The sequence below is a fragment of the Fundulus heteroclitus genome, unplaced genomic scaffold (genome assembly GCF_011125445.2).
Source record: "Fundulus heteroclitus isolate FHET01 unplaced genomic scaffold, MU-UCD_Fhet_4.1 scaffold_54, whole genome shotgun sequence".
NCBI lineage: Eukaryota > Metazoa > Chordata > Actinopteri > Cyprinodontiformes > Fundulidae > Fundulus > Fundulus heteroclitus.
In genome coordinates this window covers 1,961,416-1,981,750 of record NW_023396967.1, presented here as the reverse complement: position 1 = coordinate 1,981,750, position 20,335 = coordinate 1,961,416, and the positions used below count along the sequence as shown (strand labels likewise).

Sequence of the window (20,335 nt, the reverse complement as noted above, 5' to 3'; positions counted from 1 at the left end):
GGATAACATACAGGTATTAAATCTACTGACCTTAGGTGTTTTTGTCGTCAATATATGCCTGTTGTTTACCTAACTAATTGGATCCATCAGGGTTTATGGATAAATATAGCTGAATGTCATCAGCATAACAGTCGACATTTATTCAATGCTGTCTGATAATCTTACCTATTAGAAGCATGTACAGTATACTTAAGAGAACTGGGACAAGCACTGATCCTTGTGGTTCTCCAGAAGTAACCCTGGAGTTTGATCAAGATTAATTTACATAAACAAATTGGAATCTCTGAAGACGGTTAATGATATTAGGTTCTCATAATTTGACTAAAATAAACATCAACGTTTGTGTGTTTAATAACTTCAGGAATTTTTAAGGGGGGTCTGTTTTAAGATAATAAGCACGTTTATCTAATCTTAAGCAGATAAATCTTGCAGGTTTTTTTATTTTGTATAAATTCAGATTTGTTTATTTGGTCTGAGATACTGAAGCCTGCCTGACAGGAGCAAGACTAATGATTGTTTCTACGATCTTATAACAATTTTAACTATCATTTTATTTTGTGAACCAATAAACCATCATCATGTTTGGGAGAGATTTTACACCACTGTGGATTATTTACATCTGTAAGTAAGGCAGGAGGCGGTGTGTCACTAATTATGTTTTAGGATGAAATAATCAATGTCAGTTCTCTCATAAATGCCACCCTGGGAAAATAACTCCTTCAATGATCCCGAATAAATCTCCAATCAAATTAGCTGTACCATACTCTATCTCTCTTTTAGGGCTATATTTTCTGCACTCATTGGCTGCTTCCAGGATACAAACATTAACAGAAACGCCTTCTATTTTGAGAAGATGTAATTTCTTCAAATTCCCAGGCTGCGTATCACTGATTGTAGCACTGAAGACCCTTGCTAAACAGAGAGAGGCTATCACCCAATATTGGCTCAATTTGATTGACAGCATCAAAATCTGGGAAATCCTCTCAGATGGCGGGCAGGAAAATATGCCTGAAAATGTAGTCCAGCCAAGTAACCTGCTGCTTCTAATGTCAGCGGCATAATGTCAGTATGTGCCTTCTCAACACAGTGGATGCCAAATCCTCGTAGAGTACACATTCACAAAAAATGCAGCACAAAATTCATTCTGTGTGTAACTGTGTGATTAACAAGACAGTTTACATGATTTATGTCCATTTTGGAATGTTTCCGTTGGCAACTTTTGTCCATACCGAAAAACGCTACTGGAAACACGTACCTAAATGTCAGAGCATGCAAACCAAATAAACTCTACTTCTTTGATATTTGCCTTTCTTTTCTATTAGAAATACCTTTTATTGTACCACAATGATTAAATTTTGGCCTGACAATGGTAAAAACTGTGCACGTGGAGTTTATGGGTCACAACCTTTACATACCGTTCCCATAACACAGAAATGGTGGTACAAACCCAAGGGAGGCCATTGAAACATAAAGTATACACTTCAATATGTGACGGGGCTTTGCAGCACAAAGCCACCAAGAGTTATTCACTACATGAGCTGGTTTTAAAAAGTAGGCCACCCAAAACAACCAGAGACATCCAGGTAGCTGAGAGGAGACAGCAAATCCCCTGGATTCATTATTTAAGCATGCTTTGACGGGCCAGAGAGCATCCTAATTGTCACTTACTGAATCAAGTCGTTATCACTGTGTGCATTTATAGTACTAAACCGTACTCAGCTAAATTGCCTTTGCAGTGTGTGGGTCCCGGTGCGTGGGTCTAATTATGAGAAACACCCTCATCAGCTTTTTGTCAAGATGGAAGCCGCACGGTTTGTTGTGGCTCAATGTCGGCATTTGGTTTGTCAATGAGATGTAAAATTTAAAAGCAGGCGTTTGATTCCTGATGAGGACTTTAATAAATTATTGTGGCGGCTATAAATAGAGTGTTGCCGAGCAGTCATGAAAATTACTTCATGTAATTATTTATGTTAAAGCAAAAGGAATTAATTATGAATGTTCTGTGACAAGCTAAACATTGGAGGGGTAGCTGAGAGGGGGCTACGAATTTGGGTCAAGCTCACAGAAAGAGCGCAAAAAAAAAAAATCCTGTCTCTGTGATTAGAGACGGTGAGAAAAAAGGATTTTCACTGGTATGTTTACTTGTGTGCGTGTCTGTGCGCATGTGTAGCAGTATTAACAAGGGTGAAAGCCCACATTCTCACATTTCTTATTTATTTTTTATTTTGCTGATGTTTGAGCGTGTAAGCTGGTGTGATGAGAATAAGCAAGTACTCATTGTTCGCACTCTCTGGAATTAGCTTGATCACAAAGGGAGATCTGATAGGGTCAGCAGTAACGCAGATTCTAAGTTATCAGCATCTAATTAATAGCTTCCTCCAGTCATGTTTAGCCGCTTGCTCAAAAATTAGGTTACCAGCTGCTAAACATAGAAAACCAAACACAAGAAGATTATTATATGTAAGATGGCATGTGTATACCCTAGAATAGTATTTCCCCATTGTGGGTCAATAAAGCATTTCTTATCTTTCTTATCTTATCTTAATTTGAACATAAGTAAAACAAATTTAAAGCTAAAACATTACATCCTTGCAGCATGAGACCGACAAAACAGAGTGCACTGTTATAAATTCATGGTGTACAAGGCAGATCACTGCCTCTGAAGTTGCTACACAGCCAAGCAGGGAGGCTGTGAAAGAAGACTGGAGCGATTTATTGCGTGAGAATGTTGATATCAGGCATCTGATGAATATTTTATTTATTTTATTTTATTTTTTTTAGATTAAAAGACAAAATCGTGCCTCACATGTAAATGAGACTGGTGTGATTGAAAATTACCATTAATGATATTTACCAGGAAAGATTGTATGCAAATGGTGACATTTCCCCCCTTCTCTTGCTGATTCAGTGAGCGTGTTGAGTCTCTGTGGATACGTGGTGGTGGATAATGTGTTTACAATTGTTCGCTCACCCCATCTTCGATGCCGGTGACTTTCGGAGAGGCGGCGTATAAGTGATATCTTCCATTTTCAAGTGCAGTAGATTAGTGAGGAAGCTCTTGAAACAATAATGTTCTCTTCTTGACGCTATTCCTCCTCCTCCAGGACACTTAAAAGTAACGAGGGGGCTCTCGCATGTCTGCCGATACAAAGGCTCAACGGGCTCTCAGCAGAACTGACATGTTTTTAATGAAGCTGAAGTCTAAAATTCAAGATATTGGTGTGATCTGGGTTATGTAATCGCACAGCTACAACTCACCAGTGTAAAAAGTATCATGTAAGCCCCGTAAAAGAAGGTTGCGCGGGGCGCATCCAATATCACAAAACTGGAAACCTTATAAATAATCTGTTTTTGATTAACAGTTGGGTGGTTTTCAAGACTGCTGCACCCATTGTGTGGAAAACAGAGAGAGAGAAAAAAAACAAATGTTGAACTGCTATATGCTGCAGATTCAGCTTTACAGTGTCAGATTTAGCATTTTATTGTACTGCACAAGAATATTCATTAAAATGCAGCCGGCAGCAAAAACTTAGTTGCGGAATCACTGCAGCGAAGCAAAACATAGAAAAAGGAAAGGAGTGGATCTTTATCTGATGGTGTAGTCCACCAATAAAGTCAAAAGGAAAGACAACAGAGGTCATGTAAGGGCATGTTTGATACAGTCATGGCAATGCTACAGCTATTGGCTTTTAAAGCCCTCAGTCTTCTCAGTCGTGAGTGAGTAGCTGCAGGTCAGGCTTTAATAAAGGCTTCTGCATCTCCACTGAACGCATCACTGCTCCCATGTCACACACAAGTAATAACCATCACAGGGCATAAAAAAACTGACATTTATAACAAGTATAACATTTGTATGCCATCAAAAATAGTCCCTTATTTGCAGGTGCACACCCATAAATGAGAAAATCATCAAAAAGTTAATTTGATTGAGTAATCCAATTTAGAAATGAAACTCATTATATAGATTCATTACACTTAGATTGATGCAGTTCAAGTGTTTGATTCTGTTAATTTTGATAATTATGGCTCTCAGCTAATAAAAGCCTTAAGTTCAATTTAGCAGAAAATTATAATATAGTGGGGGACCAACAGGTTTTAAATGTTATGTTATGCTATGACTTTCACGATCACTGGGAAGACTGTGAATTTGACGGTAGTCTCACGCTATTGACACCTTCCAAAATGAGGTTAACCAACGAATAGTCATTGCTAAAGAAGCTGGCTGGTCACAGAATGTTGTGTCCAAGTATGTTATCACACAGTTTATTGAAAGGAAAACAATGAAATGAAAAAAGATGAAGAGATACATTTGCAAAGGTGGACAATGATAACTGAAATCTTGAGGTGAGATTGAAATAAACACCATTGAAGAGTTTGGTGCACAAGGTGTAGACTAAAAAGGTGTAATGAATCTATATAACATATGGGTTTTATCATTTCAATTGAGCTACTGATATAAATTCAACTTTTGAACATGTTCATATTTATTGAGATGCACTTGTATAGTTCAGAAAGCAGTAAAACCAACGACACACTACTGAACGACTGTGCAGATTCTTTACTGTGATGCTGTGCCTCCTCCATGAACACGTTTTGTGAAGTGCTGAATGCTGTTTTTGAAATTTGCCTCTTTGAGGTACTCAGCAATGATACTGCAGATATGCATCAATCCTTGTTGTTTTGTTTTGCCCCTCCCCCACTTTTTATAGAAAGATTTAACTCTGATACATCCAACTACCTCTAAAAGCAGCTATTCAAATGTTACAAACTTCACTAAGCAGTACCAGGTATTTTGTTTATGTATGCTACTCTTGTCTGTTCTTCCTTCCAGCTGTACATTCAGACAACCACCCTGACCGTCTCCATGAACCTCAGTGCCTCAGTCGCGCTGGGCATGCTCTACATGCCCAAGGTGTACATCATTATCTTCCACCCTGAGCTGAACGTGCAGAAGAGGAAGCGTAGCTTCAAGGCTGTGGTCACCGCTGCCACAATGTCATCCCGTCTGTCCCAGAAACCCAGTGAGCGGCCCAACGGCGAGGCTAAGACTGAGCTTTGTGAGAACCCTGCTGCTGACCCCATGAGTGAGTACACACCTTAAAGGTCACACTAGAAATCTTGAAGACACACGTTTGCACCATAAAGGTATCCTAAGTTTATATTTATCTAAACTTTGCAAAAATAACAACTTTTTCGCAATATGTTATACTGGAGCTTGGTGAAAGACTATGGCTCTAGATTTAGAATCTGATATTATTGGGGAACTGCTATTGCAACCAAAGTAAAACAAGCACATTAATGAATAATAACACCTACTGTAATTGTATCAAGTGCGTGTATTCAGGCTGAAATCAATGCCATGCGGTAATAAATGACTTGGTGCTATTTTACATGAGCTTAAGATATTTGATCAATATACATTTAGTTTCAGCAGCATTACAATAAAACAATAGAATATTTATTTCTAGAGTTAGCAAGGTGAACTTGTTATATTGAGCCGCGTAAGGTCTTTGTTACCTCCTAAAAAAATACTTGAAATATTATAGTGGCAATCAGTGACTAAACTGCTTTAATTTTTACTATAAAATAGCAAATGTTGGCAACACTGGTTGGCTTGTTCCATGACATGATACATTTTGCAGCCTTTGTGGTACTGCTACAGTAAATACAAGGAGATTTCTTGAGGGCTGTCAGCTTCTCCAATAAAGATCGTTCAACAATGTTGTGACTGGCGCTCTGATCTGCTATTTGGGATGGGAACAAGACATGTCTTTCTAAATCACTAGGTTACTTTGAGCTGAATGGCAAAACACATCTCCCCACCCACCAAGTACGGAAAATGACATTACGAGGTTAAAAAAATTACTCTTCTAGAGTAACATTATGTACCAACAGGGGCGGTGCTAGACAGGGGCCAACAGGGGCCAGTGGCCCTGTAGAAATGGTCCTGGCCCCTGTTATGGCCCTTGTACTAAAGACATAACATTAAATACACTTCTTAGGATTTAATGCACTGGCGAAGAAACCATAACTGATTGGTCACTTTGACCAATTTTATTTTTTACCTATACAGTTTTGTTCTAACAAGGATTTTAAAAATTAAGGTGGTTCACATTTAGCTTCAGCCGCATTGAGCTGGGATCACAGTTTTCATCTGCTAGATCCGGGGTCTGAAACATGCAGTTCCAGAGCCACAAGTGGCTTACTTAACATTATTAAACCATTATTGTTTCATTTTTTTGTTCTGTGCCCCTATAAAAAAAAAAAAAAAAAAAACACTGTCCCCACCTTGGCCCCTCTGGTAAATTTGGTGCAAAAAGGGCGTCATTCTTTTTCGCTAGCTTTAGCTAGTGTGCGTTTTTCTTTTGTTTATTCTTTTCAGAAATGGGTCAAAATGTTGTGCTGCCTACAGTAATTTTGTCGTGACACATTAAAGAATGGTGTGAGTTTACAGAAAGCAAACAATACCTGGAACCAATGCCGCACACCTTTGCTATATTGAATGTGGTTTTAATGTGAAGATGCTCCACTAAACCACGTTACACAAACATACATGCCGTGAGCATATCTGCAAGTGTAAACAATCCCTCCTGTTATCTGAAGAACAAATTTAAGTTAGGTGATGAAATTATAATGCTTAGACCTGGATAAAAGCCATGTAATTCAGTAAATTTGTGTCAATTACTTTGTAGTGGACTTTTTTTCAGGAAATGTATGTAAGAAATGCCCAAGTCACTTTTTTGATTCACTGTGAATGCCCAAGATCTTCTTACCTGCCCTTACGCTTCTCAGGGGGATCACTTGAAAGAATCTCCCAAATCCACTCTGGTTTTATTTATTTCTTACAAGGGATTCCTCTTTATCTCATAACTTTGTACGCGGTTTGCTTCTTGCGACTCTCTGCAGTTTTCAAAGTATACGGTGAGATCGGTGGAGCTACAATGAATGGCTGAGACCAAAGCTAACTGGAAACATAAACACTAGAAGTGCACATGCGCAGCCAAAATAGGAAACTAGTCAGCCGTGAGCGCACACATTGGTGTTACATGAGCGTGTCACAATCACTGGCGTGTGGAACAACCAATAGATGAGACTATTTTCAAAATGTAAAGAGTAGAAAGTACAGATAACTGCATGAAAATGTAAGTGGTGTGGTGAGCTCGACCATATTTGAGAAGTACAAAGTAGGCTGAAAAGAAATAACTCCACTAAAGTATAGATAACCAAAACTTCTACCTACATAAGTTAACACAGTATTCGTACTTTGTTATTTGACATCTCTGATCTTGAGAACCAAAACTACTTCATTCATTATAACTGTGTTAATGAATGACATTCCATTAGAGAGCATTATTGCTGCCACCATCTGTTTGGGAGGAGAACTGCTTCTTTGAGAGATACGTTCTGCTGATCTATTATGCCCCGAAGGTGCTCCATAGTGATGGGGTGATATTTTTAATACAATACAGATCATCACAGATCAACATGAAAAGTGAACTGATTAGAGTCTGGATTTGGTACGTGAAGTCATAATTGTAGTCAGAGGAATTAATAAATGGCTACATCAACCTAGCAATTAATTACAAAAATATGATCATGCGAACAATGAACAGTTTCTTCCCCAGCTCTCAATCTGATGAACATAATGAACACCTCACAGCCTGAGTAGTGAGCTACACTGCTCTGAAACAAAATAAGCTTATTTGCATCAAAGTCATTGGGAAGGGAAACCGTCTCAGGAAATACTAGCAAAAATACTAGCAAAAAACCAAAAGAAAAAAAAAAGCTAGTTTGTATTAATGGTTTTACATAACATTTTCACAAACCATTACATGATATTGTAATTTGGCATAACCTTCATGTCATTTCAGTGGTAGCTTCTTGTTTGTCAAGAGTGAGTTAATGAAAGCTGAGAAATCAGGAAATGACACAAACCACAAATCCCCAAGGGCTCAGATCTGAGTTGTCGATGTGCATTAGATGGGCATTAGTTTTTTTTTTCTTTAGTTTTTTATTTAAATCCTATATAAGATCTTTCTCATGTTTCCTTTTCTTTACCAGAAAATCCATTCCCCTGATTTAATTGGGTGCTGGAATGATATGGCATATCCTCTGCAGAGGGCCAAGTTATCTTTTAACGTGATAAATGGCAAGACCTTTTGCCCAAGTTCATGACAGCGAGGGTGGGAGTAAAAAGAAGACCTTGGCTCTTGGGAGGATTAAAAAAAAAAAACAGGATTCTGACACTGAAAATTGAGGCAGATAATCTGTGTCTGTTGCTGTGTATTACTCATGCCAGCCATCATCTGAAACAGTAAGCATGATCCTATTAGCAAAGATAATGCTGGGTATTAGTAGGTGAGCGAGGCAGCCTACGTAGCCCCACATTTGGATGATAAGGCATTTGTTTTGGATTGAGAAAGAGAAAAACTAGAAAGAGTTTCAAAGAAAAATAAAGAAGCTGTATTTCAGCGGCACTTCACAGAGGAAGCTGTTTGCGGATCTTTAACTGTCAGGGATGCAGAAGATTGACAGCCCATGCAAATCACACATCACGGCTTTCAAAGCCGCCCTCTCCCGCGACGCCTCTAATCACGCCAAGCAATCATGGCACCCACAGGTGCGGCGTTCCCTCACCCCCTCTTTGAATAATGCCTCTGAGGTAACAGATCTTCCAGGGAATTTCTCCAAACAGTTGTCACAATCATCTGTTATGAGCACAACATGCTCGGGTGTGTCTGTGCAACTGTGAGCGTGCGTGCCTCAGCGTGAAGCAGTATGTGTGAAGTGAACCCATGTAAGTCAGGGAGCTGGGCAAGTGTATCAGGGGAGGGTGAACATATCCATGCCGTTCGCACATGGGGCTCATTGACTAGAAGCAAACTCCGAACCGAGGGTAAAATCATAACATCTGTTGCAGTAGCACATTAAAAAGTCCCCAAGCAGGACGTGCAACCTCTGGAGGGAAGTCCCAAAAGTGCGCGATGTCATCTGTTCTCCGTGTCTCTCACCTTCTGTCTCTGCTGCATGAATATTTCCTCGCCTTGTCCCTCCACCCCGAGTGCTCTCTCCTCTATTTCGCCCTTCTTTTTTAGCAACAGTGGAAGTGACATTTATTAATGGCGAATTTATGTGCATGACCGCCCTGAAACCTGAACTGTGCCTCGACCATCCCAGGAGACTGTCCGTCAATTCCTGTAACCGTCAGAGCGCCAACCACCTCCCTTTCAGGCTCCGTCAGACCTGCACAAGATGACTTCCGAGTGATTTATAGGATTCAGGGCATTAGCAATTCTGCAGATTTACATTGGTATTGATAAGGTGTAATATCTTCATGATTACGGCTTTCAGACGGGAGCATTTGCTCTGTAATTCTGTTGAATTGATTCAGTGTCGATCACAATTTTTCCCAATGGGTACGTGTGTGCGTGTGTACGAGGAGGCCTTAATTCTTTATAGATTGAATTTATATTCTCAAAAATGAAAAACGCTGTAATGAAACTGTACCCAAACTGTACATAATGCAAAGTGCATGGTGAGACAACATAACAAGCTTTCAGTGTGAAAAATTAATAGGACAGTAAAGGTAAACGAATCAGTCAGGACCTGTAAACACAGACCAAAATGTCTCCCCCTTCAAAAATCTTGCTGAAGGGTCTTAATGATAAGCAGCGAGTGCCTGTTGTACACTTACTAATGTTTTATTCATCATACTTGCGGGCTGAGACCACAAAATCCAGCTGTAAAGAAGTGCCGCGACTTTAATTGTGTAGCCCATGGGAGCTGGTCGCCATAGCAACGTTAACACAGCAGAACGAGAATTAAGAGCAACGTGTGTGATAAAGGTTTACATACCTATTGTCCCCTCCACACAGACATTTCAATGCACGAGCAGAACGCCACAGAGAAGTTTTCACACCTCTAGAACGTTTTGCCCTTTTGTCACATTAGTAACAAAAACTTAAACACATATTATTAAGATTTAGCATGATAAAGCAACAGAATAGAGAATAATTTAGAAGTGGAAAAAAAAGTAAATATATATATGTTAACAAAGCGCAATCCCAAAAGTGTAGTGTACATTTGGATTCAAGCCCCAGTTACTCTAAAACCCTGGAATAAAATTGCGCACCACAGGGTTCCATTGTGTGTTACTTAATCACAATATAAATACAGCTATTCTGTGAAGACCTCAGAGGTGTGTCAGAGCAAGGGTTCCCATCCTTTTCAGCCTGCGACCCCCAAAACAGTACCAGAGACTGGAGACCCCCTTTTGGTGGTTGGGTATGGGAATTAAGTTATAATATTACAAGAATAAAGTCGTAAAGTTACGAGAATAAAGTGGCCTTTTTATGAGAACTCTTAGAAACAAAGTCTTCTCCCTGTGGTAAAATGAGGAATGTTGAGCACTTTGTAAAGATAAACATTTGATACCGGTTTTGCAAATAAAAGAATACAAAATCTCTTTAGCACATCAGCATCAAATCTCTTATCACCCAAGAGGTGTTTTGCAACCAACCCCCCCCCCCCCACCACCACACACTCAAACGTCTTCAACATTTAACGACTAAAGAATAATTCTCTGATTTATCATTTATTTATTTTAAATATTTTTGAGTTGACATTTACCTTTCGTGAAAACTAAAAGCCACCCTGATCTTTCATGTCTATTTCCAGGAATTAGATGTCAGTATGTTTTATAGCAACTGGTTACAGGCTTTTGCTTTTATTCTGACAAGGAGCTGAAGACACTCCTACGTGTACGTGTAAATTTCTTACAGTACGACTAAGCTCAAGCTCTATGTTTGATCACTTTGAGTACAACTTCGCCTCCTTTGACAGCTAAAAACCTTTTGTTGTCAACCTTCCAGAAGTTTTTCTTCCATAATAAATCAGCTTGAAGACAGGCAAATTTATCACTCTTGAGGTTTTTTATGTTCTCTGAATAAATGTAAAAGCATGATACTCCTTTGATCAGTATGCGTAAATCAATGTAGTTGTTGCTAATTGAATCATTTGAAGCCACTTTTATTTATTTTTATTTATTTTTTTGTGCTACGGATTTCAAATGATGCATAATAAAACTGAATATGCTTGTTGGTTCTCACTGTATGTCCTCTGTGGAGGCTGCTTTGGACAACAACACACAAGTTTACTCTATTTTTCTTTCAGAAATACTTTTAATTGCAAAAACAGAGCCGCTCATAAAAGGCAACACTGTGTGCTACAGCATTGTTTCATATTATCATGCTTCATCTAGACTTTTGAAAAGCATTCATTGTATTATTATTATTTCATTCAAGATATACACCAATGATATTTGAGGGGCCATTTTGCTCTTAAGCCCAGCAGCCCCCAGAAATTGAACCTTCTTTTTTTCCTTTTTTTATTCTAGGTTCATTTCTGTAACTTCCTTTTTGTTAAAATAATTAATTTGGTATCCACAGATTATCTAAGATTAAACCAAGATTATTTAATTGGAGTTTGCACTTGCTGTATAAATTATGATTAGATTTAAGCATGTTATTTTGAGCAAAACATTCAGGAAAAAAAGGAGGGTGGTGGTCTTAAGAGGTTAAAGTTTTGACCTGCCAATGCCAAGTTTTTTTTAAACTTGCTGTACCATCTAATGCTAGCAATTTTTGCAGATAATGTTGCTAGCATGACAAAACCAGCCAATCTACATGTGTATTACTTTGACAATATAGAATCTCACCTCACATCAAAACACTGAAAGTATCAAAGGGATAAAATCAAGTAACTTTGCATTACTCCTTTCAGCCTTTTTGTTATCTGCAGAAATTCTTGCTCTCTCTCGATCTCTCACAGGTTGAATGAAACACAGACATTATTTGTGTTGTAGAAAATACAACATTCTTTTGATTTGTTCCTAATTTCTCTACGGTCTGATTTTAAACACATTACTGTTACTGAAAATTAACGTTGAACATTTCTTTCATGGTAACAACATCAGGTGAATCTCTGTATTTTTCCACCTCTACAAGCTAGAAAAACCTGCTTGAAAAACCTGCTCACCACCTACAGGAATGAGAGTTTGTGTTGACTATATCTAACATCCGGCAAAGCCATTAAAGGTGATGAAGCAAAAAAAGGGCTCTTGTGGTTGAAAGGTCAAACCAATGTTGTGTGTGTGCACTACATTCTTTAACTCTATTACCGGGAGATGGTAGACTTCTGTTATTCTAGTGGCAATCCGACTTTTTATCCCTGTTGTGTGTTTATTTTTTTGTTTTTGTTTTAAAGATCTTCTCTTAGCTATTTTTTTCACGACAAATAAATAAATAAATAATCTGAAACAACTGCTAAAATTAACACATTTCTTACATTTTGACGAGATTAGCATGTTAAATACACTTATTTTAGCAAAAGAAGATGGTGAAAATTAGGTAGCAGGGCAAAATGCCTACTTTGCTAAAAATAGTGTGATTTATGGAGGGAATGTAATGTTTTCATTGGTATTCACAAAAAAAAAATCTGGTTTGCTTGCTTGTTAAATTTTTTGTTTAACCGATCTGCGTATCGGTGTATGAATGTGTGTGAGTGCAATTGGGGGGTATGTGGCTATAGTGCTTTGAATGGTCAGTATGACTGGAAAAACGCTATATAAGTTTAGTCCATTTACCATTTTAATTTATTGACTTTCTGACAGAAATCTTGTAATGCTGAGTTTTTTAAGAACACCTTAAAAACAGTGTGAATCTATACAAACATAATCAGCATTTGTCCCATCTACTGACCCCGAAACAGCGCTCCTTCACATCCAGTGCCAATTCTAGTTTTAGTTCAGAGATGCTCCACAAATCCATGTCACACAGACACACATCACTGTCAATATTAGATTTAATTGCCAAGTTTGTGCATGCAAACAACAAATTCTACTTTGGTTCCCATTTGCTCTCGATGAAGACTTTTTAAGTACAATTACATAAAAGGGAAGAATACAAATTTTATTTTGTAATCATACATGATTCTACAAAAAAATGAGTACAAGGTTGGATTTGGGCAAATAAGCACGGTAATGATCTGGGTACTCTGACTGCAAAGAGTTCATTAGATTGACAGCCTGGGGGAAGAAATTGTCTCTGTAGCAGCTTGTTTTTTTTTTTTGTTTTTTTTAAACAGCACTCTGTAGCGCCGGCCTGAAGGTGAAAGTCTAAATAATTTTTGTTCAGGGTGTGTGGGGTCTACAGAGATGTTAGCTGCCCTTTCCCTGACCCTAAACCCCCACAAGTCCTGGATGGAGGGAAGGTCAGATGATCCTCTTTGCAGCCCTAACTGTTTGTTGTAGTTGGGACCTGTCCTGTTTTGGAGATGAGCTGAAGCACAGTGATGGCTGTGCACAAAAAAAAAAACACTGAATAATGGGAGTGAAGAAGAAGACAGCAGCTCCTGTGGAAGGTTGAACTGCTTGAGTGGCAACAGGAAGTACAGTCTCTGGTGGTCCTTCTTCTGAACAGTATGTGTGTGAGGTCCAGAGAGCGGCTGGTTCTTAGGAAACCGTAAGCGATCCGCATCACACATTGTATTGCTGCAAACATATCTTCAGATTTTAAAAATCCATCACGCTATCCTCAGAACCAACATTAGGTAGGACGGGTTAAAGGGACGTGTTAAATGGAGCCGCATTAGCAGAAAAAAGATGTGTGGTTGTTCCGTGTTCTTAACTCCCCCGACTAACACAGACTAATTTCCCGGTAAATTTGTTTATATTGGCTTCATGAAATTTCCACCGAAAAATTGAACACCAAATAATTGCTAATCTCACATAATAGCCAGGATGTTTGCGTCCTGTGACAGCTGCAAGCTCCCCAGTTCGGATCCCACAGACTGCCGCTCCGAGAGCAGGGCCCCCAGCGCCAGAACGCTCCCCAGGTGCTGCACAATGACAGCCCACTGTGCCCTGAGGGATGGCTTGAACGCAGAGGATAAATTTAATTTGAACATCCTAAATAGTGCATTGACAAATAAGGATGATGATTACTATTACTATTAAATCTGGAAACAATCCATAACTATAGAATTAACGTTTGGAGAGCACAGGTGGGGTTTTTTTTTTCTTCTTCTTTTTTGAAAGGTCACAATGAGTTTGAATGACCTAAAACGATAAAACAAAATATGCTTTCACTCTCAAGGGCTGAAACTCAAATTGGTTCTCATTATGAAAGCTGTGCAGTAGGACACACAAACACAAGCGGCATCTGGGCGCTCAGCCATGCTCTGTTATGTTTCCATGGTAATCGAGACTGGGATCCCATTTCATGCCCTAGCATTTGTTTGGTGCCCACTTTAGTGCTGTCTGTGATTTCTATCACTAGTTAACATCTGAAAATAGATGCTGAGGCTTTCCACGCAGGCAGTGCAAGCTGAAATGATATGCTAGTCCAGAAAATATTGCAACTGATTGCACACAGCTGGTGATAAGAATTCACAGCACAGCAGAAAGAGTCCGCCAAAGTGAATGATGTATATTTACTATTGCAAGTGCCTTTCTTTCCTGCTTTTGTGTTGTGTCAGAAATTGAATCCATATTTTTTTTTTCTGTTCTTCTTTTCGCAGGTCAAGCAACAAAGAAAACATATGTGAGTTACAACAACCTCAGGATCTGATCTCCTTAGAAACGAGCACTTTGTCCTTTGTTTGTGATCGGGGGAAAAAAAAAAAAAAAGCAAAGGAAGGAAGAAAGACAGAGAGAGCGCGGGCATCCCAGCACCACCTGCAGTACCTATGCACTCCAGGACTGTGGATAGCATCCAACCTTCATTCAGACATGATGCATGAGTCCTAACAGATGCGAACAGAGCTTTGGGCCTGTGTGACTGGGTCGGTCCCTCAGAATCAAACCACAGGCTGTAAAACTTGCGACGTGGCCCTCTTCTCTTTGTCTGACGAGGAACAAGTTGCCTGCTGAAAAAAGGGGGTCACTGTGAATGAGGATAAACACAAAAACACAGACCGTGAATCTGCTTGAAGAAATTTTCTTTTCAAATGTCATTAAAGCCATATTCTCTTTGGGGTGACCATTATCAGATTTTTTTTGTTTTGTTTTTGTTTTTGTTTTGTATTGTTTGAGTGATTTTCTTCTGTGCCTCTTTTTCTCTTGGAGTTGATTTCATTACCTTGAACAGCGAGCTCTGCCACACACAGCATTTTGTTTCGACAACTTCAACTCCACTCAGTCCCAGATTGTTTTTAACCGAGTGATGGGCATTGTGAGTATATATTTTTTTGTAAATATTTGAGAGTATTTTCATGTTTGAAGAACACCGAAATAGATATCGAGTCTTTGTTCAGTTGGATTTGGATGGTAACTAAAAGCACCACAAAGTGTCCACTTTGCATGTGCCAATGTATGTCTGTTCTATTTGATGTAAACTAAACAAACAACAACAAAAAAAAGAATCATAAGAGAAATAAATTCAGAAAATGATGATGAGCTTCAGCATCCTTCTGCAGTTTTTTTTTAAATCTTTACCAGATGTGAATTTTGTTAGATTATGGGATATGGCTTTAAAGTGTAACTGGAAGCATGTTTGTTTCTTATAGTTTTGTACTCGGTTTATTTTGCCCAATTAAAGTGTGGGAAACATTCACATCGGAGCAATCATGCAAGTATGTTGTGATGTCTGTCAAATGATCAACATGTAATAAAATAATTTTGTTATTGTTTCTACAACAAAATTGGACAGCAAATCATAATTTGTTGTTTTTTCTTTTCAGCATGTGGATAGAGGGGTCCCTCTGAATGCACGTAATTAGATATTCTAGCTTGAGATCTTGCAAAAGATTTTAAACTAGTGGATGGAAAACGTTGTTGTCTTTGTTTCTGAAAGTTGATAGATATGCTATGTGCTGCTTTACAGCTTCAGCTCACAGTGGGACAAATTAGTGAGCTCGCTGAGCAGAGACAAAACTTGACGAGAAGAGGTTCACCAGCGGAATCGTTCACCCATTTTTTTCCCCCCCTTCTTAAAGCCTCGTCTGACTTCATCCAAGTTTCTTCTTGTAAGTTTCACCACCAGTCACCCACGGTGACTTGCAAACCCCTTGAACGATTTCAAATTATTTTCACGTTACAGCCAAAAACTTCAAAGTATTCCATTGGGACGTTATCCGATAGACCAATAAGTACAGATCTGTGAACTGGAAGGAAACTCATTCATGGTTTTCAACAATGTTGTGTAAGTAAGAACCTAAAAGGTGTGGTGATAATTTATTAAGCCTTTTTAGTTATATTTGACATTGCATATACAGAAACCACAAATATTGCAAGTTTTCTAAAAAAAAAAAAAAAAAAAAAAAGTCCAGGCTCAGTTAAATTGGACAGAGAGCATTCTGAAACAAGTTTTTTTTTTTTTCATGTCTCCTCAGAGTTTCAGGTGGATTTATGTCCACTCTGACTGCCACTCTACCTCACTATATGCTTGATCTTAACCAGTAGCCTCCAAACTCAGGCTTCAAGGGTGGGGTCCTGCATGTTTTACATCTTGCCCTAGTTCAGCAAACCTCAATCGAATAAATAGTTGACTAACAGCCCTCTGCAGATCTTGTTTACATGCTGGGGAGGTAATTTGTTGGAGCAAGGACACACATCTAAAAGCTAACTTTGAGGACTAGAGCCGGACACTCCTGATTTAAACCCTTCCTCCGGCTGTATGTTTAGGATCATTGTCCTGATGAAATGGGAAAATCTATCCCATTCTTGAATCTGTTACTGACTAATAGGTTTTCATTCTATGGTTATTTTGTCAATCTGTCCACCTTGCCGTCAGCTTTTACAGGCTTCCCTGTTTCCTGTTGAAGAAAAGCATCCCTACAGCATGATGCTGCCACCGCTGTTTCATTGCGATGGTGTTTTTAGGTTTATGTGCTGTGTTTTCTGCCACTCATCATTCTCCAACCTTTCACTGGGCCTCTTGGTTACTTCTTTAGTTAAACCTCTCCTTGCCTTTGTTTGGGGGGATTATCATGTCTAGGTGGGTTCTCAGTTTAAGCCATTTATGCTTTCCATTTTTGACACCAGGGTTGAACTGTGCTCTGTAAGATGTCCAGAATACCGGGATATAGGTTTTTGTAGTTTTACTATTATTTTTTTGGATCCCAACGCTAGTTTAAATTTCCCTGCAACTTTACCCCTGACCTGTCCTTGATCTTCATGATGATGGTAGACTTTCACAGAACAGCAGGATTTATTTTGAGATTAAATTACACTCAGTTTACTCATTTGCTTATTTAGATGAACATCTTGAAAACCATGTCGTTTTCCTTCCATTTCCCAATTATGCACTACTATGTGTTGCTCTATCAATAAAATTCCAACAAAATGCATTGATGTTTGTGATTGTGACGTGAATAAGTGTTAAAAACTATGAAGGGATCTGAATACTTTTGCAAGGCACCGTATGTGAAGTCTGTGTGCTCCATGTATTACCAAGCCATTACACACTAACCACTTCTTTTTTTCCTGTACGTGTCTACAAGCATTTTGTTCGTATTTTCATTATTGATCATTGTAAAAAATCATCAATGTGCCGCGGTACATCCCCCTCGCTGCTGTTACACAGGCGGATGAAATATGACCAAATGATGCTGACTCCTTTATTGTGTGTTTGTGAGTGTCAGAGAGGGAACAAGAGAGGCGGAGGGAATGAACATTATCCGTACCCACACAGGTTTTCTGTTGTTTCTCTTTCCATTTGTCTGGCATCTCTCGAAGCTCCTGAGGGACCAGATGGTCTTCACTTCTCATGCGCACAGTCTCTCATTTTTTTGTTCCACGCGGCCAAGAAAAATCCCACTTATACCCAATTAAGACTAGCCTCTCCCCTGGCAAATTAATTGCCTGTGTCAGAGTCTCTGTGCAAGTAATCAGAGGGGGCTGAGCAGAGTTTAGATTTGCAGCTCAGCAAAAAGAACAAAACTACTAAACAGCTCAAGCAATAGCTCTTGAAACGTCGCTATGAAACCGAAACAGGAATATTGGAAAGGTTGATCCAAGAATGGTTTTCAGCCACCTAAAATAAAATGAATCATGGACCACTCCAGCCCTGGTCTCTCAAGGCTCCTACGTAATGGTCCACCTGCTCAGTATGCACCTGCTCTGTAGGCAGCAGATTCCTGGGGGTATCAAATGGGAAATACATCAAAGCAAGGAGACTAATCACAGAGGACTGAGAGCAAGCAGGAGAACTTATGTTTTTAACTGTTGGTCTTACTCTATCATTATCTGGGCATTAGTATATATATATATATATATATATATATATATATATATATATATATATATATATATATATATATATATATATATATATATATATCACACATTACTTATATATATATTATTTATTTATTTATTTATTTATTTTTATTAGTTTATTTGTCAGGGACAATGCAGCGCACTTTTTTTCTGTTTTTACAAATTCTCTCCTATATATATATATATATATATATATATATATATATATATATATATATATATATATATATATATATATATATATATATATTTATTTATTTATTTATTTATTTATTTTTATTAGTTTATTTGTCAGGGACAATGCAGCGCACATTATTACATTCATAATTGTAATAGGCAGAGCCATAACAAAATGTGTAGATTGTGTTGCATAAAAGGTTTCTAGCCTGTAGGCTAATTTGCAACCCCAGTCCCCAGTCAGGCCTTTATAAAATACATTTTCCTATGCTATGTCCTGTAGCTGGATTTCAGACATACCATAAAGAGTGGCTGGTTTTCTGCATGTGCCAGGGAAGTTTTCCTTGTCTGTTTGGCAAAGTAGGAAGGCCACATTAATGTTACAGTCACTGTTTTGTATGACCTTCAACCATTTGGATTATTTGTGTGGTGGAGCGGGTGGATGGTTGAGCACATCCGTGTTCGTGTTGAATGGGTGTGTATGAGTGAGTTAGTCACCTAGAGGTGCTCAGTTGGAAGTGTGGCAAGAATGGCAGAATGCCCACAACCCACTGCACCCAGAGCAGCAAAGCGCAGGTGCGCCTGGTTGAGGAAGACTGCAGCTGCCCCAGGCAGACAGACACAACGCCCCTGGCGTGCCATTCGCCCAGCAAAGAGGTAGGTTTTCAACAAGACACAGCGTCAGAAGCAGGGCACCGGCAAGGCCCCCAAACCCCATCACCACCACCACCCAGCCACACCGCCACCCCCAGCCATGGAACCCAAGCCTGGGAACAAGTCCCCTTGGAGGCTCAGAGCCCAAACCAATCTCCGCCCGGCACAAAGCAGGGGAGAACCCCTCCCAGGACCTGAACACACCCAGCAGGCACCAGCCCATCACGGCAGCTGGGACCCTGATGAACTGAAGTAGTTCAGCCACATTACCACCCCCACTGGTGAGCAAGCCCCCCAGAGTTCGGGAGTGAATGAAGCCCACCAGAACCCAGCACAACCCCCATGGCCCCCAGACAGCCCTAATTTAATCCTAGTCACAATATAATGCAAAATTCAGTCCATTTCAGTTTATAATGCCAGTCTTTAGAAGGTTGTCCAAGGAAGCCATGCGATTGTATGGTCATTAATTTTACAGCAATCCCTTCATGCAGCCTAGTATAGATATGTAAAATATGTAATATTAAGTTTGATGAAGAAGAATTGGTTGATAGATACCACATCTGCAATGTTTATCCAATCTAGTATTATATGTTAAAACAGTCCCTTAACTGTCAAATTTTTTTAGAAATATCCTAATTTTGATTTTGCTCAGTCTCATGTCATGAAAACAAGAACGCTGTTGTTTTGAATGTTTAATTATATATATATATATATATATATATATATATATATATATATATATATATATATATATATATATATATATATATATATATATATATATATATATATATATATATATATATATATTGGAAACACGTGGCAGTGCAATCATATGTTACAATGACCTGCCACATTTCTTCTGCGTTTGGTACTGAACTATAGATTTTACAGAGTCTTTAAAAATGTAAGCCGGCTCGCCTAAAAGTTTTTTGCTCTTAAGTGCTGTCTACTTACACAGCTGTCACAACTGTCTTCACTGTCAAAAGAATTACAGGACTGCATGACCCAATTTGGATGACAAGGTGACACTGCTGCTCCGAGGAAGGGGCATTTCAGTGCGAGTCTCGTGTGACATGTAAAAGTCCCAGCTCCAGCGTTCAGCCTTTCTTCTGTCTGAGTTTCATGTCACATTCGTCCAGCTCCGCCTTTGAGGAAAGCCTTCTTTATCTTGTCAGAGCTCCTGATGCGCTCTTTCACAGACAATTTACTGATGCTGAGTCTAGA

At 39.0% G+C, this 20,335-nt stretch overlaps 2 protein-coding genes across 2 annotated transcripts in view; both read left to right on the top strand.

Moving 5' to 3' along the window:
* The window catches only part of LOC105926128 (metabotropic glutamate receptor 7), a gene marked incomplete in the record, with an annotated part of 138,140 nt that extends 122,429 nt beyond the window's left edge, over nt 1–15,711 (top strand). The window contains 1 exon segment of the mRNA XM_036132768.1: nt 14,697–15,711.
* On the top strand, nt 4,711–15,455 carry LOC118561040 (metabotropic glutamate receptor 7-like). Its single transcript, XM_036132769.1, has 2 exons — nt 4,711–5,084; nt 14,578–15,455. The coding sequence occupies exons 1-2, from the start codon at nt 4,799–4,801 to the stop codon at nt 14,625–14,627; spliced, it is 336 nt and encodes a 111-aa protein (XP_035988662.1). The 5' UTR covers nt 4,711–4,798; the 3' UTR covers nt 14,628–15,455.
* Nucleotides 15,712–20,335: the final 4,624 nt, after the last annotated feature.